The following is an 18,977-nucleotide window of genomic DNA, read 5'->3' as shown; positions in this document are numbered from 1 at the left end:
TCCATTGGGTTTACAAATTACATAATAATAGGCTGAACATCCGCCGACTGATAGTTAATCAATGGGTCAAGTGTACATTAACGATTGTTAGAAAAAGAACTTCGAAGAGATATTCATTGATTCATTGTCATCGCAGAATCGCGTGACATGTTATGGACACGCGCGAAGGGGCCAAAAAAAACCCCCCATCGTGTACCGATCTGTGGCGCCTATCGCGTATCGTTCAAAGCAATTCCATGCCACCCGGAAGTTTTGTATTCATCGAACTTAGTCGCGCATCTGATCATCATCGTTGGTTTGGTTCTCCTCACGGAGTTCGTATTCCTCGTCGTCATCCTCGTCATCCTCCATCTCATCGGTGGAGATCTTGGAGTAGTCAATGATCTTGCCGCGTGTGCGTCGACCACCCTGGATGATGTTGCTCTGGTCAATGGGGTCGTTGAGGTTGTCTTGTGTGTCATCCTCCTCCTCTGAGAACAGAAAGAGTCAGTATGGAGTTAATTGATGGTCGTGGCGCATGTGGTCATTCAGATATAGGTTGCTTGGGGGACAAGTGGGGGGTGGTACACACCATTTTCAGCCTAGTAACACGCAAAAAAGTCAGAATAAAAGAAGTATTTGGGTGTTAAAATTCCAGACTCACGATCTCATTCTCGCTCTCCGACTCGCTCTCCTCATCCATGCTCATATCTTGCGTGGGGTCAGCCTTGCCCTTGCCCTTGGCGAAGGCCTCCTCGTTGTTGTTAGAAGTAGTCGCCTGGTCAGCCATAATGAGGTTTATTTGGAGTGGATGGAGAATTGTAGGAAGGATGGTTGTTGGAAAGGGGGCAAGGGGAATTTAAAAGACGGTCTGCAAAGTAAGGTCTGTCCCCTCGAACCAAAACAACCTTTGAGGGTGAGATCCCGCTGCTTGATTGGCTGTCGCGGATGATCAAACCCCGTGACAAATCTTGCCCTGAGGCATCAAGGACAAGTACCAACTAACAAGAAAGTGGAAATGAATCTGAAAGAGCAAAGCAAATTATTGGCAATCACCTAAATAGCAAGCCAATTCTATCTAACTTGTTTATATGGGCAGTCAATGGCCATGGGCCATCAATAATATTACAACATACTGGAGCAGGTCTCTTGTTCTCTGCAATTGGGAAGTGCAAACAAATAACTGTGATATTAGAACTCACCATATCAGCTATTCTTCCTACTATTGAATATTGTTAAAGCAAATCAGCTGTCGAGAGCGAAGCATCTTTCTACAGATGTTGCGTTATTGCCCCATCATTTTGGCATCAAAATTTGCTTGCCTGCTCCGAAAAAGAAGAAGATGAGCAACATGTTGAGGTGAAATCCAGCATCAAATGCAGCGGCGAGCAGATAATTATATCATTTCCAGACCTCAGAATGATAGCGGAAAGCCCAATACATTACAACATATCCACCAATAATGGCAGACGTATCACCGGTACTGATGTTACCATAGAACATCGCTAGTCCTCCAAAAAAGATACTGACGTTCCACAAGTCGATTCGAAGTCGGAGGAAGAATCGGTGAAGACAGAAGAGGATAAGAGGAATTACTGCCCCTATAAGAAATGACTAGGTAAGCACAGCCATTTCTGCCTCAGCAAAAAGCCTCTTTGGACCAAGCACAGCGTACTGAACTCCCATGGTGTTGGAAGTCCGCAGGGACTGTCCTGTCCATTGATTCAGTGAATCCGTTTTTTTGTCAGTCAGATAATCTCCTTTGGTGTTCATGACCCAACGAATGACGGCATAGTTAATTGGAACACCCATGCAAGTGCCGAAGATTTGAGAGAAAAAAACTGCGCGAGGTGGAATGTGCATGTAATGGCCAATCTTTTGGTCCTGGAGCATATACTGAGCACGATACCAGGCATCACCCGCGATAGACCCATAGACAGAAGGGCCACAGGGGTGTTGGTGGGCCTCACCGGCTTTTGTATGGACCATGTAGCCGTACATGAGTTCGTTGAAAGAGCCAGTCTCAAGCTGGTAGTTGGAAATGGCGTAAAGCCAAACAAACGGGATGACCAGGACTGTAGCACTCGCAAGTGCCACAAACAAGGTCCAGATTGGGATAAAGAGATGCCCGAGTGCGAGGAATATAATCAGAATGACAAAGGCTACTAAGAATAGAGTGACATACCACCACCATGGAATCTCTTTGTACTGTCTCTGGATAACGCTAAGGCGATCGTGATACTGGTGATGAATGCCCTCATCTTTTATTGATTTCTCTGCTTTATGAGATGACCAAATTCTTTGGAGATTCTTAGAAACCTGTGTGTATCCGAAGGTCAGAATCCAGGTGATCGCTGCTGGAAGCTTAGCGTAGTCGAAAAATGTCGCCCATACATTTTGCAAACCCATATACATCCGCCCAGACTCCTCGTAAGCGGTCGTGTTCAGGTGATAGTTTGGGGTGAGTACGTCAAGGGTTGGGTAGGCTGTCCCATTAGCTAGGAAAAGGTTGTTTGACATGAGTCCATGCTTGAAGGAACCTAGATTCCCCAACTTCGCTGCAGGAAGTAGACAACAATTGAAAGCAAAAGCCAAGAACAAGATGACCTGCGTCCAGTATGGGGTCTTCATGATTGAGGATCCATTCCAGTTTACGTTTGACCAGTCCAACGAAAGATTGAGGAATCCCATGCCACCAATACCTGAGCTAATGAAGTTGGCCACCGGATTGCGAGGTGCCACCCAGCAGGGGAAGGCTAACGATGAGGTGAATGGAAAGACATACTCTGGAAGGAATTGCCACATGGTCATCCCTAGAAGTGCGAAGAAGAACACCTTCATCTGGCGCCTAGCGAGAGCCGACGAGTTATCTGTTTTGCTGAAAGTTTCAAACAATGTCGTCTGCATCAAAGCTTGGGGCCAGATGTATTCCGGGTCAGGTAAAAGGATCTGTCGTGCAAGAGCAGCAAAAGAGTAGCCAATCCATACGATTGAAAGCATAAAGAATATTGCAACCGCCGGATTGACTCGTGTACCATACCAAAGCTCTGCGAGGACGATGGGAGCATATCCCAAATTGTACGTAGCCCCAGAAGCTGCAGTCAACGTGACCAAGACATGTTCTTTGATGCTCCACGGGGCCGGATTCAGGTCAAAAGAAAAGCGAGTACCAGGCAGTCCAATCTTCCAGTCAGGAAGGACTCTGGCCATAAAGTGACCGGCATAGTGACATGCAATTTGAACAAAGAAGATAGAGTATGGGGCCTTGGTTGTGCGGAAGTTGCTCATCTGCGATCTGCGATAAAAAGGCTCCAGGGATAACAAAGATGACCGAGAGCACAAAGTAACGGAAGGTGATTGTTGGTAAGTTGGGGTCATCTGTCAAGTTGCGTCCCGTTTTAGCTGCGGTATCCTTAGAGGGAGGATTAGGACCAATTAAGCGCTTAGAATTACTCTAATATACCAAAAGATATCGATATCACGGAATCCAATTGGCTTATTTGATCAGATAAGATCAGATAAGTGGTGTTTGTATAGAAGCCCTATAGAGCGAGTAAAATACCCGGAACACTACCCAATCAGCCTAGTTTGTAGGGCTAATTCGCGTTGGTGATAAGATCAATCTGATAGTATAATCAAATATATAAGCCCTAAACAAATCATATAGCTAAGATATTGCTATCTTTGGTATTAGGATCTTATCAGATTTGATCTGAATCTGGATCCCTGCTTGCTGCTATATAATGGCCTTATCAACTGTATTAACAACAGTTAAAAGGTCTCTATTTACACTATGATTGCAGCTATTTTTGCAGCGTTTGATTGGTTGTAAATTTATCAGAGCGGTAAAGAGATAAAAGAAGGGGAGAGTAGTATTTATATACGTAGTAAACAATGGTTAGTTACTATAGGAGATTGATAGATAGATTGATAGTCATGTGACCTTTACCCTGTTTGTTCCGATGATAATTAATTATGTAATCACATGATTATATAACGTATTCGGTAAGCGAGCGGCGGACGCAAGCGAGTGGCGGACCCCAACCAATGCATTAATTTCAAATATAAATATGTCAACCAAAACTCCATTAAATTAAATACAGTGAAATCATCTAGCTAGCTAGGCATCTATTAATCTTATGTCCTATTTCTCCACAACCACTGCACTTTGGTGGGGCCCGCGTACGTGGTTGTAAAGCCGGCGAAGGGCTTCTTCGTAGAGGGGAGGGAGGTGCTTTAATTGCTTCCACCGGCTCAGTAATCAATTGAGAAGCTTCCTGTACTGAAAGGCCTGCTTCTGCCTGTATTTGCCTCCGGGATCTAGTACGCTTTTGCTTCTGCTTCTCGTTAGCGGCGCGTAATTCCTTATTTTCTTTGGCGAGTAAGATAGCACCTTGCATTGTAAGACGGAAGCCTTTCACAAGCTGGTTTAATGCACGATCTGACGGGCTAGGCGGGCTTCGAGACCTTGTACGAAGTAAGGCTTTAATTGATGAAGCCTGACGACGTAGTTCTTTCTCCGTAAAGGGGGTTTTTGGAGTAAAATTCCGGCTTGATTCACTACCCCGGCTAGCTGGGGGGGTTGGGGTTCGAAGTCGAATATTAAGCTTTGAAATCACTCGGTCGGGTGCAAATGGTATTAAACCAGCTGCTCCGAAGCTATTCTTAATAGTCTCCGATTTAAAAGCTTCAATTCGTGTAAGGGGGTATGCTTCGAGGAAGTCAAGTTTGTCAATATGATTGATCCCGTTCCGCATCTTGATTTCAACCATCCGACCATATATACGTTTTAATGCCGCAAAACAACCAATGTCCAGAGGTTGTAAAAGATGAGATGAATGCGCTGGTATACAGATTGGTATCACCTTATTTTGCTCGCAAATTGCGTCAAATTTAGGCGTTAAATGACTTCCGTGACCGTCGAGTATCAAAAGCCGATAGCTCCCCTTCGTACGTAAAGAAGTAGTCGGAATAAAGAGCTTTTCAAGCCAACGAAAGCTAATTTCATCAGAGGTCCAGCCATTAGGACTAACTTCGAAGCGCCAATCCCCCGGAAGGCCGTCGAACCATGATTCAATAAAGACTTTGCCTTTAAAAATCATACACGGAGGAAGGGCCCAGCCCGAAGCATTTATACACTCAATAGCAGTCACCCACTCTCGATTTCCAGGTTGTAAAAGTGAACGCCGACCATAGTATTCACTCCTCGTAATAACCTTTGCAGTTGCAGTCAATCCCATTGCAAAACCAGTCTCATCGAAGTTGTAAATATCATCGGGATCGATTCCAAATTGAAGAATCGTCTTTTGAACTAAATCAAACCACTCCCTAATGATTTTAGGGTCTTCGCATTTTGCACGTTCGTAATTGTACCGTTTCGAGAATCGGGAGGAGAGAAGAGGATGTCGTTTCACAAAGTTATATACCCATTTTTCGCCAACCGAAAGAACCGGGGTAGTTCCACGCTTTTGAAGAAGAAGATCCGCCATTTCTCGTACCATAGAGGGCCGGGGGGCTGCTCCACGAGAATCCATAGAGAGAATCCATTTTTGAAGAGACTCCTCTTCAATTTCCGTCAATTTAGAGGAATTTGCGCGACAAATCACGCGGCTCTGTACCCCCTTAAGGCGGCGGCGGAGGGTAGTTTCGGGCACACTAAAACGGCGCGCCACTTCACAAATTGAAGAGATTTCTTGATTTTTAAAGGCCTGGATAGCTAATAAAAGCCTGCCCTCTTGCTCTATTAAATTTGTAGAGGATTGAGAGCGAATTGGTGGCATAGTGGGTGGTTGAACTAACTAAGTGCTAATTCATGGACGCGTTTTGCGTGGGGTCCGCCACTCGCTTGCGTCCGCCGCTCGCTTACCGAATACGTTAATTGGGGTGCAAATGGAGATTTTTGGGGTGCAGGGATCAAAACCGGGTTTTGATACGCGCACCATCGATTTTACTACCCGCACCATTTTACATAAGCAAATTCTTAGATAATCAAAAAATTACGGGTATAATCGGATGAAAAATCATATAATTATCAACCTTATCTATCAATCTGATACATATATAATAGCAAACAACAATTATTTCCGCATTAAGCAACACAAATAACATCAAAACTTCCGCATCGGGTATCTCCTAAACGTATATCCAGTCTCTTCACACCCGGAACACCTGCTTAGCGCTTTCTGCTTCCTCTTTGGACTGCTTACCTTCCCAATTGGGTAGTTTTCTACCCGTTTCTACTGCTAGGGTATACTTGGTGGTAGAATTAGGTGCAATTGAGCTGGAACAGGCTTAATAAACCAGAATAGAGTGGTTTTATCCAATAAAATCGGCCGATTTGGTCTGATAAGATCAGGTAATTGATACTTAAAAGGAACCTTAGGCCTATGGAGGGAGTAAAAGAACCTGTACACTACGCGATTGGGCTAGTTTATAGGGCTAAATCATGCTGTTTGTGGATTAATATGATCACTTACTCCAGAATATATAGTCAAATAGTACTCCGTACTATATAAACAATTTTTATCTGCTATCTATCTTACAATCAGCCAAGTAAATTGATAGATGAGGTTGATAATCACATGACTTTTTATCCGATTATACCCGTGATTTCTTGATTATCTAAGGATTTGGTTATGTAAAATGGTGCGGGTAGTAAAATCGATGGTGCGCGTATCAAAACCCATCAAAACCCCCTTGGCTTGGGAGATTATATAATATTCCTACTTTCTGCCTGAGAAAAGCGGCATTTAAGAAGGCTCGCTCATATGGGAGTCAATGGTAGTAGTCTATATATAGAAGGTAGGATCCATGGATAGATATGGTTTACTACGTACTTTGTATGGATGACATCTATGAATGTTGTAGAATGTCATGAATGTCATGAAATGTCATGAAATGTCATGAATTCATCATGAATTCATCATGACGCATACATAATTATGGTTGGGTATGTTATGTGTACCACATAACCTTGGAACTCCAGTAAATAACCATACCATTACTATATGTAATGATACTTAAGGTCTCCCATGGCAACATGTATTAAAATACACAATTTAAATACTTTTACCATACTCTCCGCCTTAGTTAACTAAGAGTCATCCCACTATTACATCATACAGCCCCGCCATATAAAAAAAAAGATTAGAACAAAAAGAAACAAGTCGAATCAAAAAAAAAGACCAATTGACAGAAAAGAAAATACAAAAGTTAGAGATAATCAAGTAATTTGTATACTTCAAGACTCCACTGGTCTCATCTGGAACGTACTAGAGTCTTTTAAATGAAGGACGTAATGAAGTTGGGCCATCGAAGCTCGTGGAATCTCATGGATCCCAATGGAAAGAGCTCCCTCTAGAAGCTTCTGGAGCAATACACCGCTCACTATATAGGAGCTTTTCTCAGCTCTCGTCTCTCTTCTTCTTCTTCTTTTCTTCACTCACTTTCAAATACCCCCCTTTGTTACACTTTGTACACTACCTTGACCACGAATCTCTTTCTACAACCCTTAAAACTACCCCCCCTTTTTTTTTTAACTTTTTAACGACACACATTCACCATGGCTCCCGCCGTCGGTATTGATCTGGGAACCACCTACTCCTGTGTGGGTGTCTTCCGCGATGACCGCATTGAAATCATCGCCAACGACCAGGGTAACCGCACCACCCCCTCGTTCGTCGGTTTCACCGACACCGAGCGTCTCATCGGTGATGCCGCCAAGAATCAAGTCGCCATGAACCCCCACAACACTGTCTTTGATGCCAAGCGTCTCATTGGTCGTCGTTTCCAGGACGCTGAAGTCCAGGCCGATATGAAGCACTGGCCTTTCAAGATCGTTGAGAAGGCTACCAAGCCCGTCATCGAGATCGAGTTCAAGGGTGAGGCCAAGCAGTTCACCCCTGAGGAGATCTCCGCCATGATCCTCGTCAAGATGCGTGAGACCGCCGAGGCTTACCTCGGTGGTACTGTCAACAACGCTGTTATCACTGTTCCTGCCTACTTCAACGATTCTCAGCGTCAGGCTACCAAGGATGCCGGTCTCATTGCCGGTCTCAACGTTCTCCGTATCATCAACGAGCCCACTGCCGCTGCCATTGCCTACGGTCTTGACAAGAAGGTCGAGGGTGAGCGCAACGTTCTGATCTTCGATCTTGGTGGTGGTACTTTCGATGTTTCTCTCCTGACCATCGAGGAGGGTATCTTCGAGGTTAAGGCCACTGCTGGTGATACTCACTTGGGTGGTGAGGACTTCGACAACCGTCTGGTCAACCACTTCGTCAACGAGTTCAAGCGCAAGCACAAGAAGGACTTGACCACTAATGCCCGTGCTCTCCGTCGTCTCCGCACCGCTTGCGAACGTGCCAAGCGCACCCTCTCTTCCGCCGCCCAGACCTCTATCGAGATCGACTCTCTCTTCGAGGGTGTCGACTTTTACACCTCCATCACCCGTGCCCGTTTCGAGGAGCTCTGCCAGGACCTCTTCCGCGGTACCATGGAGCCCGTTGAGCGTGTCCTCCGTGACGCCAAGATCGACAAGTCCTCCGTTCACGAGATTGTCCTCGTCGGTGGTTCTACCCGTATCCCTAAGATCCAGAAGCTTGTCTCCGACTTCTTCAACAAGGACGCCAACAAGTCCATCAACCCCGATGAGGCCGTTGCCTACGGTGCCGCCGTCCAGGCCGCTATCCTGTCCGGTGACACTTCTTCCAAGTCCACCAACGAGATCCTGCTTCTCGATGTCGCTCCTCTTTCCCTCGGTATTGAGACCGCCGGTGGTGTCATGACTCCTTTGATTAAGCGCAACACCACTATCCCCACCAAGAAGTCCGAGACCTTCTCTACCTACTCTGACAACCAGCCCGGTGTCCTGATCCAGGTCTTCGAGGGTGAGCGTGCTCGCACCAAGGACAACAACCTCCTCGGAAAGTTCGAGCTCACTGGCATCCCCCCGCCCCCCGTGGTGTTCCCCAGGTTGAGGTCACCTTCGATGTTGATGCCAACGGTATCATGAACGTCTCCGCTCTCGAGAAGGGTACCGGAAAGTCCAACAAGATTACCATCACCAACGACAAGGGCCGTCTCTCCAAGGAGGAGATCGAGCGCATGCTTTCCGAGGCTGAGAAGTACAAGGAAGAGGACGAGCTTGAGTCTGCCCGCATCCAGGCCAAGAACGGCCTTGAGTCCTACGCATACTCCCTCAAGAACACACTCTCCGAGGGCAAGCTCCAGATCTCCGAGGATGACAAGAAGAAGGTCGAGGAGAAGATCAACGAGGTCATCGGCTGGCTCGATAGCAACCAGACTGCTGAGAAGGACGAGTATGAGTCCCAGCAGAAGGAGCTTGAGGCTGTTGCCAACCCCATCATCTCTGCTGCCTACGGCGGACAGGCTCCCCCTGGTGCCGGTGCCCCCGAGGGTGGTGCCCGCTCCGCTGACGAGGTCGAGGAGAACCCTGAGGAGCTTGACTAAACATTTTGCTTCCATTGATTCTTTTCTTGCCATTTGGCACTCGTTTCCTTTCACGTCTTGTTTTACGAACTTATGGGGTATCAAGGTTTCTTTTTGCGCATGATTGCATAGATGCAAAGTTATCTCTTTTTTTTTCTAGGAAAAAAAAAATTCCTATGAATCAAAATTTTTATTAATTCAAAAATAATCTTTCATATATTGTAAATCCCAGTAGACTCTTGAAGGACTACAGGATCGGAACCACCACCGTCTTAGTATAGATCCTTATCCATGACAAAGTGTTCACTAGGTAGTACTTCGGATGTGTAAAGTGTGACCATTCCATGCAATTAATTAGTTGACCAGTTCCTGTATATTAGATATGTACAAATAGAGTACATGATACAACAATCAATATATATATTATCTGCGAGAATCTCCCAGACTAAAACTCCAAATCGATGATGTATCGCAATGCCCCGTTCAGACACCCTGAAAGTCTCCGTTCCACCACCGTTGTAATCGATGCCCGCTCGTTTGTACGATGCTTCCATATGTGATTTCTGATGCGCGTTCAGGGTATTGTTCGCGCTGGTCACGGCGGATGCGAGTGAGGGCAGCAGAAACGCCCATGGTCAGGGCGAAGAGGGGATCCGCGATCCTATTCATATGGCGTTAGAATGATGGGTCTCTTGCCGGAGATAACCGCAAATGTTGGGGTCTATTTCTATACCTGGAAATAAGATAGAGAGGCATGATGCTTTGGATTTTGGAAAACAGTATGGTGGTTTTGGTCTATGAGATGCTTTTGGTCTATGAGATGCTTTTGTCCTACATCCCCACAGCCGGGAGAAGATATATCACGTGATGTGGACACTGCTTGCTGATCAGTTCATGGCCCTCCGTCTTCCGCAGCAACACATCTCCGCTATGCATTTCTCACTTTCCTATCTTCTCCTGCTAGGGATTGGCAGTCTAGCATCTGCCAGCTCTTTGACAATCACCATCCCCGCTTCTAGTCTCCTCCCAAACCCGCATGTCCTCCCCGCAACGAGCCATGCCACCCTCACCACTCTCCACTCTAGCGGAAAAGACCACATCCTCTCCGCATCGGTGACCCGCTCGGCGACATTTGTATTCCATGACCTCCAATCCTTGGGTCCGGATGCTCAGCCCGAGTCCTACTTGCTCGATATCCGTTCCGCTGGCGACTACGTCTTCGCCCCCTACCGTGTCGATGTTGCAGCCGATGGATCTATTCTCGGTATCTGGGAGACTTTCCGGGGGAACCCATGGGACAACCGCGGCGCGGAGAAATATATTGTGAATGTTGCTGGAAAGAAGCAGGTTGATGTGGTTGTCGAGGCTAAAGTACTTGGACGGAAGGTCTTCTATGAACAGCGTGCTCAATGTGAGCTTGCCCCTCTCTCTCCCCCCCGCAGACCTGGCTCGCAGTAAATGTCTATAGCTGTGCTAACATTCGATTGAATTGAACTGCAGTCTCTCCTTTGAGTCTTGTTAAGAATCCAATGGTCTTGCTTGCAGTTGTCGCGCTAGGTCTCATGTTTGTCATGCCCAAGCTCATGGATAACAGTATGTCTATCGCTTCAACCTCCCTTGACCCCTAATGAAATGTTGGATGCCTAACTCTGTTCTCTAGTGGATCCTGAGATGCGCGCCGAATTTGAGCAGCATTCCCGCTCCTCGCCCATCACTGGTGCCACTTCCAACGCCATGGCTGGTGGCGGGTTTGATCTGGCTAGCTGGATGGCGGGCACGGGTGCCCCTAACCCCACGGCCAACGATGCGGCTCGGGCTGGTTCAACTGGTAGAGATATCAGTGGCCCTGCCCGGAGGCGCGGATAGTAAGAAGATCATTGCTTTTTTTTTTTACATATATTGACTGCTCTTGACATGGTATATTGTCATTATCTCGTGGCTGATTGTATGTTACAAAGTTAATTGAAGCTGCTTATAGCTCATAAAGTTGGAGCTAAATGCCGATAAATGACTGGAGCTGTTTGGGCAAAAATCCTCCCAGATCCTCCCCGATGTCAAAGCGCCTAGAAGTCCCTCGAGCTGTACAGAGAGACCTATCCCTTGCCCCGAAGTTCATCCCAGTAAGAAACCAAAGAAGAAAAAAAAACAACGATCAAAGAAATTGAAACGCAAGTGAGCTTAGAGGTCATCAATCGCCACCATCATCACCACCGCCATAATCATCACCACCACCGCCGTAATCATCATCGTGATCATCATCCATGGCGTCAGCAATTAGCATACCACCAAGCAGACCACCGCCAACACCCAAGGCAGCAGCACCGGCAGTGCCCATACCTCCTCCACCTTGCCTGCGAGACGGTCGCTGCTGGTAATAGCCACCCTGCTGCGGGTATCCTCCATATCCACCTCCGTATCCCTGTCCGGGATGCCCATATCCAGGCTGGGGGCTATGCTGCGGGGGATAACCACCACCACCGTAGTATGCACCAGAAGGAGGACCTTGCTGAGCATATGAGGCGTACTGTTGCTGCTGCCGAGGCGGCCTACTGCTTGAGCTCGAGGTCTTGCCCAGCAGCTTACTCAAAAATCCACCCTTGCTGCGCTTCTGTTCCTGCTCAGGCATCGGGCTGGCTGGGCCCGCCACATATCCGCCTGGGCCGGTGGACTGCGGCCGCGAAACATCGTTGTAGTAGTCTGATGAGGTACCGCGATCTCCCGGTCCGGCTCCGGTTCCTCGTGTGCGGGCCTGGGCGTCTTCCTCGGCTTGGAGCTTGGCGGCAAGTCGTGCGTCCTCGTCGATCATGTGAGGGCTGGCGTTTCCTGGGCCAGTATTTGTTGAAGAATTATAGGGATTGTTTGAGCCCATGGGTTGTTTCTGGTCTCCCATACTAGCTATTGCAGCTGGGTCGCCAGGTCCAGCATTGCTGTATGATGGCGCATGATAATTGGGTGGAAGATTGCCGTCATCGCGCGGCGGAGGGACTTCGGGGCGGTCCCACTGCGATTTACCCGTGGCAAGGTCCACATAAAACCTGGTTGATTGTTAGTAGTCTAGTCTTTATTAAGATGGGTAAATACATACCAAGCGTGGTATCGATCGTCATACTGCGCTGTCCATCCCTCGGGTACTGAAGGTGGGGGAGGCCCGGAAGGCGGGGCGTACGACATGATGTGACAGGTATTAGCTTGATGCAAGGCTGAAAGCTTGATTTGTGGCAATGGCGTTGACTAAAGCTTCAAAAATTATGTCAAGGTTCAAGTTCAAAGAAGGATAAGAGAATAAGAGTGAGGTTAGAGAGAGTGTGAGTGTGTGAGAGAGAGAGAGAGAGGAGTTGGTTGTTCCATGGATATATACTTGGCGGGAATAAGCGGAGAATTGTGGCCTCAGGCATATTGACTGCGCCTCTCGAGGTCGGTGGCAGTGCCCCATGTCACCACACAAAGAACGGAGTATATATGTACTTTATATATGTATGTAGGTACAGTCCGGGGACCTCCGAAGTATTGGGCGGAATTTTGTACCGCTATATGTATGTAAAGCGGTATGCGAAGATATAATTTGCAAGTATCGTCCAATAGTAGTAGTATATCGTAGATCTACATCCAAGCATCTATACAGGCTACAACGTTCAATATTCCAGCCTATTCAGTCAGAATACTCTTATGAATGTACATACACGAGCATTATTAATAGCTCTTTCGCTGTAACGTGAATTTTTTTTTTTTTTTTAAAAAAAAAAACTCCTCTCCCCAAATCAAAACTACGCGCTCCAATGCTATGAAAAACACATTAATAGTACATCGAGAAAGGTGTCACATTAGACGATCTCCTTTTGGATATTAGGATCGATTTCTCCACTGGCAGGGAACCAGTTATCTTCTTCGAGAACCTCAAGTAGTTCTTCAAGGTCAAACCGATGTCGGGTTGACGTCTCCATCTCCGTATCAGAGTCGAGGAGGGTGAGGTCAACATCTTCTGTGTTGGTGATTATCTGGCGCGGGACCTTGCGGGCCTTCTTTTTGTTCCGAGATTTCTTTTTGGCCTTCTCTTCTCCATTATCTCCACGGTCTTTTCTCTCAGCTTGATTATCCTCCTGATTTGCCTCCCTTTTCACTTCTATTTTCTCGGCTTTTTTCTTCCTTTTCTTCTCGGGGCGGGAAGAGCCAAGGGAAGATACAGGGTGCTGGAAGATGAACGTAGAAGGGTCATCATGCTCCTGGCGTTTTCTCTTATGGAATCCTCGATTTCGTATTGCCGCAAGTTGTCTTTGCCTTTCGACCTCCCGTCGCTGATTCAAATCGAGCTCAGGCCGATCTTCTGGCGGCGGTCCGTCTAATTGTTGACATTGATATTTTTTGAGCAAAGGGAGTTGCCCAATTCGGTCCAAAGAAATGTCTTGTTTGACGTTTCGGGCCCACGAAGCGAAAGGGCCCGTGTAAGAGGGCCCTTGCCCCATACCAAATATCTCGTGTTTGACGACCTGACCAGATGAGACAAGCTGGTTTCCAGCAACAACACCACTATCACTAGGCTTTTCGGGTTCTGGGGCATGTTCGAACTGGAAAGTTGTTATGTTAGGGTCCGAGCAAGGCCCCGATGACAGCACATGCACACCTCCCCCAGAACCCCCGACCAAGAGATGAGACTGATCGTCGGTGAAGGCTGCGCACATGATTTCCTCATTGAAAGATGCGACATTCTCAATAAGGACATCTTCGGGTGACCGGCGAATATCCCATCGCTTGAGGACACCATCAGACGCACCGGTATAGAATTGGTCCATGGAGGAACCCCAAAGAGCTACCCTGACACCCACATCTGCTGTTTCCCGGCTTCGCTGGTGATCAATTGGGTTGAGGGGGGCCCTATGGCAAAGTTGATGGAGTATTCTATCACCCTTCCGATCGTCCCAAACATAGGTTTTACCATCTGTGCAACTAGCAGTAACATATGTGCCGCTAGAGCCCACTGGACAAAAACTAACCTCATTGACATCCAAAGCCGGACACGAGAATTCCATAACAGATGGCACACGCCTTTGGAGGTCACACTCGAGGCTAAATACCCTCACAATTGATTTCGTGGCAATGCCAATACCTTTGATCCGTGCGTTGTGAGGGTCTTCAGGACTAGCCGTGGCAAATCTGGGCAATGAAGAATGCCACTTAATGTCGAAGACATTTTGTGAGTTTGAAGCAATTCTGATGGTCTCAAATGCAGATTCGCGGGCTTGCCACAAACCTAAATGACCTTTGTATATCGGGTCCTCCCCTGGTTCGGCGAGGCCTCCGGCCAAGAATTTCTTAGTCGATGGAGTATGCCCCCAGGCCAGGGCTGTTGATGAAAACTCGAAGTTAGGCTTATATCGAGCATCGCGGTCGATGGGGAGAAGGGTCGATGTCAAGTTTTCTGGATCTTGTGTATCCCAGACCAGAATTGATTCTGTCCCTGTAGCCAACATATTTGGATAGAATTTCGAGACGGACATCACTGCCACTCGGGATTCGTGTTGCAAGGTATGCGTACAGGACACGCTGCGAATTGATTCGACGTCCCAGATCTTAACAGTTTTATCGAAACTAGCAGTGTAGAGTCGGTTGCCAATCCACTGCATATTATTGACGCTCATGAAAAGTCGTGGGTCATCCACTGTTGACGATGTCGGTCGTGGAATCCAATGATCCGGAATTTCCTTTAGAAGGTTGCTCTGAAGATCGCCTAAAAGAAGATTGTTGGCTTTGTTGTACTGCATATTATGTTCGTCTGATTTAGCTGCGGCGCCTGCCGCAAACTGAGTGCCATCAGGCGACCAAGCGAGAACAAGAAGATCACCCGAAGCGCCTTGCCATGATTTCCATGGTCTCAGATCAGATACCACATCAGTGACAATGGGCCGATGATTTCCGCCGCCAAACTCACGGCTGTACAACAGCTTTTGGACATTCGCACGGCGGGGCAAAACGCGATACGGCTCCTGCGGGGAAGACACCGTTGGAACTGGAATAACTTCGACATTTGTGCCTGGCTCTTCGGAATCAAGGCGAACATTAACCCAAGGATTGGCATAATAGTTGGTTGGTTTGACTCTATTTCGACTAGAGCGACGAATGTAACTTTGCTCGGCAGTCGGCGAAATTGAGCGCGAGGATTGAGGAGATCTGGGGACAGATGACATAGTATCCGGCGGGTAGGAGAAATCTTTTTTTGATATAGGAGAAACTATCTCATCGTTTCTGCTGGCAATTGAGATTGCCACACTCTCCCTAAGAGTCCGTTGACGCTCGCGATGACTGGGAGAGATGCCATGTGAGAAAGAGACAGAAACGGACGGAGGAGATGGAAGTCGGGAAGGAGCACGGGAGGAAGAGCGCGAAGAAGCGCGAGGAGAAATTCGGATTGGACTGCCAGAGGAAGGAGCGACGGACCGGGAAGGAGAAGCTCGAGTGACATGGCTACCACTTGATGAACGCATGAGTCGAGGTGATGTTTGCTGGACTTCAGTACGCGGAGTCTGCCAGGCATCTCGGGCCGCATAGCCAGATGTGGCCGGAGTTGACGGTTTCTCTGGCAGGGAAGAGCCTCCAGAATACTGCACTAGCAAACGCAGAGTCTCACGTTGAATATCCGGGTTTTCTGGGATGCTTCGGGCTGACAGACCAGGGAATGCAGGGACTATGCCTTGGCCGTTAATACTGGAAAATCCGTGAGACATTTTCCGAGCTAAAAGAAAGAAAAAAAAAGTCAGGTATGAATGCTGAAATGAAAAAGAGCCCTCTCACATGTTTGACTCAATTGGTATAAATTTGGGCTCGCTCACGTCTGGTGTCGGACGATTGCAAAGTGAGAAAGACATAACATCGGCCCCACTCTCACTTTGTTCACACCAAGCCTGGAGTTTCTGTTATTGCTTTCCAACCCGTCAATCCTTTAAGTATGATTCTGCTGCTTTCTTCGGCAGAACCCAGCCTACTTCTTTTGGATAGCTTTGCTATGAAAGGAATTGTTCTGGTATAGCCTTGACAGATCTGTTGGAACTGAATCCTAGGCAATACAGTTGTTCGAGAGATTGGGCCTGAGTTGGTAGGATGGACAATATCTGTAACGAGCACAGATCTTCCAAGCTAGGAGTATGAGGGTCACAAAGGCGATGTGACGATGGAGAGGCAAGCTCGAATCTATCATGCATTAGGAGTTTTGCCACCTAGATGGATCGAGAGAAGCATACCTGAAAGAAATAAGCGTAGAAGCTCAAGAAGAGTATGGGAGAGTGGGATCAATTCCAGGACTGAAAATTGCCTAGGCTACAGAAGATACAGGAGAAAGTGTGGAGAAATGGAGCAGAATCGCGTCAGGGACGCGATAACGCGGGTAAGAGTAGTGGTCGGCGGTAAGTAAGGCGGTCAGGTCTGAAGTATGGATTTTATATTGCTTTCCTTGATGAATGTAGACTTAATTATGTATGAAGATGTTGAAGTAATTTCAAGAAATAATTAAACTAAACATTTGCGAAGTACCTGGGTATCACTTTAAAAGAGCTCCCGAGCACTTTTCACGAAGTCACTTTTTATAGTGAGAAAGTGAAGCGAAGTCAACACGCCCATACGCACACTCGCATTCGAACAAGTATACATAATAGACATTGAAGGCCCGGATCTTGTCGTCCCAGAAATTGTGGCCATATAATTTGTCACATAGATCTGGTAGAGTGGGAAACATTTCCTGTCTATTTAGCGATGCGGCCCTTTCTACGGGCAGACACCGTCATATCATACAGCACATCCTTGAACGCAAAAAGGAATGCAGCAGTTATGGCGCTCTGGGTAACCTTAGGCCCAATGCCTTATTGAAAATATGTCAGTGAACAGCCACTGGGTATGACTTCCAAAAAAATGCTTACCTTTGTACAGTCCCTTCCAGCCCTCTTCTTGAATGATCCTCTTCAGACTTCCGTTCAAGCTCTCCTTGGGGCCATCCCTGCTTGCAACATGCGCTCGGCTCTTGATAGTGATATATGGGTAGGTGAGGCTGGTAGCCAAAATTTTGCCTAGTGCGCCCAAGTAGAACGCATCCTTCGGCGTCATGCGCCGACGACGTTCCACCATGTTTTTCAATTGCTCGAAAATAGTATATTGCAGAATTGGGTTGATCACCAGTACCAGCGCCGGGAGGACGCCGGCAAATAGGGCCTTGGGGCCCTCCTGCCGAAGCAGGTCCATTAGGGTGCTGATGGTGGATGCCTTTGTTTTCTTGGCACCAGGCAATGCCTCCTCCGCTTCAGACTTTCGGGCAGTCATACGAGTGTTGATGACCCAGATTGGGTTGGTGATCAGCACTGTGGCACTCCCTGCAATGGCGCCCGCAATCATAGACTCCACCGTTGTGAGCTTTTTCGAGGCTCGGCCTCCCTGGATAGCGGCCTTCTCAAAGGCGGAACGCGTGAATTCATACCAATAGTAATACACAAAATTGGTGACGCTGATTCCAAACAAGGCTGATTCTAGGCCAGAGTAAAGTCCCGAGATACCTTCTCTCTGTACAATGCGGCGTATAGCATCAAGGGTGGTTGAATGCGCACGCTTCGACTCGACTTGGGCTCTTGTCGACAGGGTGATCAGAGGGTATCTGGAGTGGGTATGGGGTTAACAGCAGCTATGGGGAAAACGCGGGGGGAAGCATACGTCAAGACCATCGACAGAACACCCCCTCCCGCACCCGCCAGCGCGTGTGCGATGTTATCACTCTGCTGAACAGCAGCAGATGCTGCCTTTCTCTGCTCGGCTCCAGATTGAGACATGATGGGAAGAGCTGGGTTATTGAACTGTGTTCAGGTGTAATGTGTAAAGCGTGGGAATAATATGAAATGTGCCAAGTTAAGAATGTTCAAAACTTGAGATCATCTAAATAAGTTGTCGGCTTTGAAAGGGGATGGGATGTTCATGACGTTTTGCCGAAGCTGTGTGCCTCGGCTCCCAACTCCACTGCATTCCGAAACGCCCGCAATTCACCTTGTACAAAAGATTATGTAGTTTGGTTTGATTTAATTTCTTAATGTCCTCGGTACCTGCATGCTAACCAACTTAAACGTGTCACATTCGAATGAACCGGAATTTAAGAATATCAATTTAAGTAATATCTCCGAACTGCCTAGGTATCTTCTTAGGTTATTATATGGATATATGCTACTGTTTTAGGGCCGGCGTCTGTGATTTGCATGTGATTATATATATCCTCGATGCCCTGACAGCACATCTAAATATACGTCTATATTTAACTCAGAAATCTACACAGTACAACACTGGTTTACCAACGAAAGAGAAAGGAAAAAAAAGAAAGTAGCCCCATGTGAGGCAGTATGCCTCGAGAAGTCGCAAGGTTCTCGCTATTAGTCCATTCACAAGAGAGAAATCCAACCTACAGAAAAAAAAAGCGAAAATAGAAAATAGAAAGGTGAATAAGGGGAGAGGGGAAGACGGGGGAAGACACAGAGATAATGATGGGCCAAGGTAATAGAGCAGAGACGTGGCCAGGAAATCATGAGAACGCA

At 47.2% G+C, this 18,977-nt stretch overlaps 8 protein-coding genes across 8 annotated transcripts; 2 read left to right on the top strand and 6 right to left on the bottom strand.

Moving 5' to 3' along the window:
• Nucleotides 1–267: 267 nt before the first annotated feature.
• N7479_006239 (histone H2A.Z-specific chaperone CHZ1) lies at nt 268–769 on the bottom strand (the record flags this gene model as incomplete). The annotated part of the gene is made up of 3 exons (XM_057253934.1): nt 268–470; nt 572–581; nt 644–769. 3 exons carry the CDS (start codon nt 767–769, stop codon nt 268–270), a joined length of 339 nt encoding a protein of 112 aa, XP_057107796.1.
• Nucleotides 770–1,593: 824 nt separating this feature from the next.
• N7479_006238 (OPT family oligopeptide transporter) lies at nt 1,594–3,267 on the bottom strand (the record flags this gene model as incomplete). The annotated part of the gene is made up of 1 exon (XM_057253933.1): nt 1,594–3,267. The coding sequence occupies one exon, from the start codon at nt 3,265–3,267 to the stop codon at nt 1,594–1,596; it is 1,674 nt and encodes a 557-aa protein (XP_057107795.1).
• A 4,273-nt stretch (nt 3,268–7,540) lies between these two features.
• On the top strand, nt 7,541–9,450 carry hsp70 (molecular chaperone Hsp70; the record flags this gene model as incomplete). The annotated part of the gene is given in 2 exon segments (XM_057253932.1): nt 7,541–8,941; nt 8,953–9,450. The coding sequence occupies 2 exon segments, from the start codon at nt 7,541–7,543 to the stop codon at nt 9,448–9,450; spliced, it is 1,899 nt and encodes a 632-aa protein (XP_057107794.1).
• A 462-nt stretch (nt 9,451–9,912) lies between these two features.
• Nucleotides 9,913–10,185, bottom strand: N7479_006236 (uncharacterized protein; the record flags this gene model as incomplete). Its single annotated transcript, XM_057253931.1, has 2 exons — nt 9,913–10,090; nt 10,163–10,185. The coding sequence occupies 2 exons, from the start codon at nt 10,183–10,185 to the stop codon at nt 9,913–9,915; spliced, it is 201 nt and encodes a 66-aa protein (XP_057107793.1).
• A 111-nt stretch (nt 10,186–10,296) lies between these two features.
• On the top strand, nt 10,297–11,295 carry N7479_006235 (uncharacterized protein; the record flags this gene model as incomplete). Its single annotated transcript, XM_057253930.1, has 3 exons — nt 10,297–10,840; nt 10,930–11,022; nt 11,090–11,295. The coding sequence occupies 3 exons, from the start codon at nt 10,297–10,299 to the stop codon at nt 11,293–11,295; spliced, it is 843 nt and encodes a 280-aa protein (XP_057107792.1).
• A 322-nt stretch (nt 11,296–11,617) lies between these two features.
• N7479_006234 (WW domain-containing protein) lies at nt 11,618–12,600 on the bottom strand (the record flags this gene model as incomplete). The annotated part of the gene is made up of 2 exons (XM_057253929.1): nt 11,618–12,464; nt 12,515–12,600. 2 exons carry the CDS (start codon nt 12,598–12,600, stop codon nt 11,618–11,620), a joined length of 933 nt encoding a protein of 310 aa, XP_057107791.1.
• A 650-nt stretch (nt 12,601–13,250) lies between these two features.
• Nucleotides 13,251–16,145, bottom strand: N7479_006233 (WD repeat protein; the record flags this gene model as incomplete). Its single annotated transcript, XM_057253928.1, has 1 exon — nt 13,251–16,145. One exon carries the CDS (start codon nt 16,143–16,145, stop codon nt 13,251–13,253), a length of 2,895 nt encoding a protein of 964 aa, XP_057107790.1.
• Nucleotides 16,146–17,156: 1,011 nt separating this feature from the next.
• Nucleotides 17,157–18,227, bottom strand: pmp47 (putative peroxisomal membrane protein Pmp47; the record flags this gene model as incomplete). Its single annotated transcript, XM_057253927.1, has 3 exons — nt 17,157–17,272; nt 17,331–18,055; nt 18,112–18,227. 3 exons carry the CDS (start codon nt 18,225–18,227, stop codon nt 17,157–17,159), a joined length of 957 nt encoding a protein of 318 aa, XP_057107789.1.
• Nucleotides 18,228–18,977: the final 750 nt, after the last annotated feature.

This window comes from Penicillium vulpinum (genome assembly GCF_028829585.1).
Source record: "Penicillium vulpinum strain IBT 29486 chromosome Unknown utg000003l_segment0_segment0, whole genome shotgun sequence".
Classification (NCBI taxonomy): Eukaryota; Fungi; Ascomycota; class Eurotiomycetes; order Eurotiales; family Aspergillaceae; genus Penicillium; species Penicillium vulpinum.
This window is presented reverse-complemented; position numbering and strand designations above follow the sequence as displayed.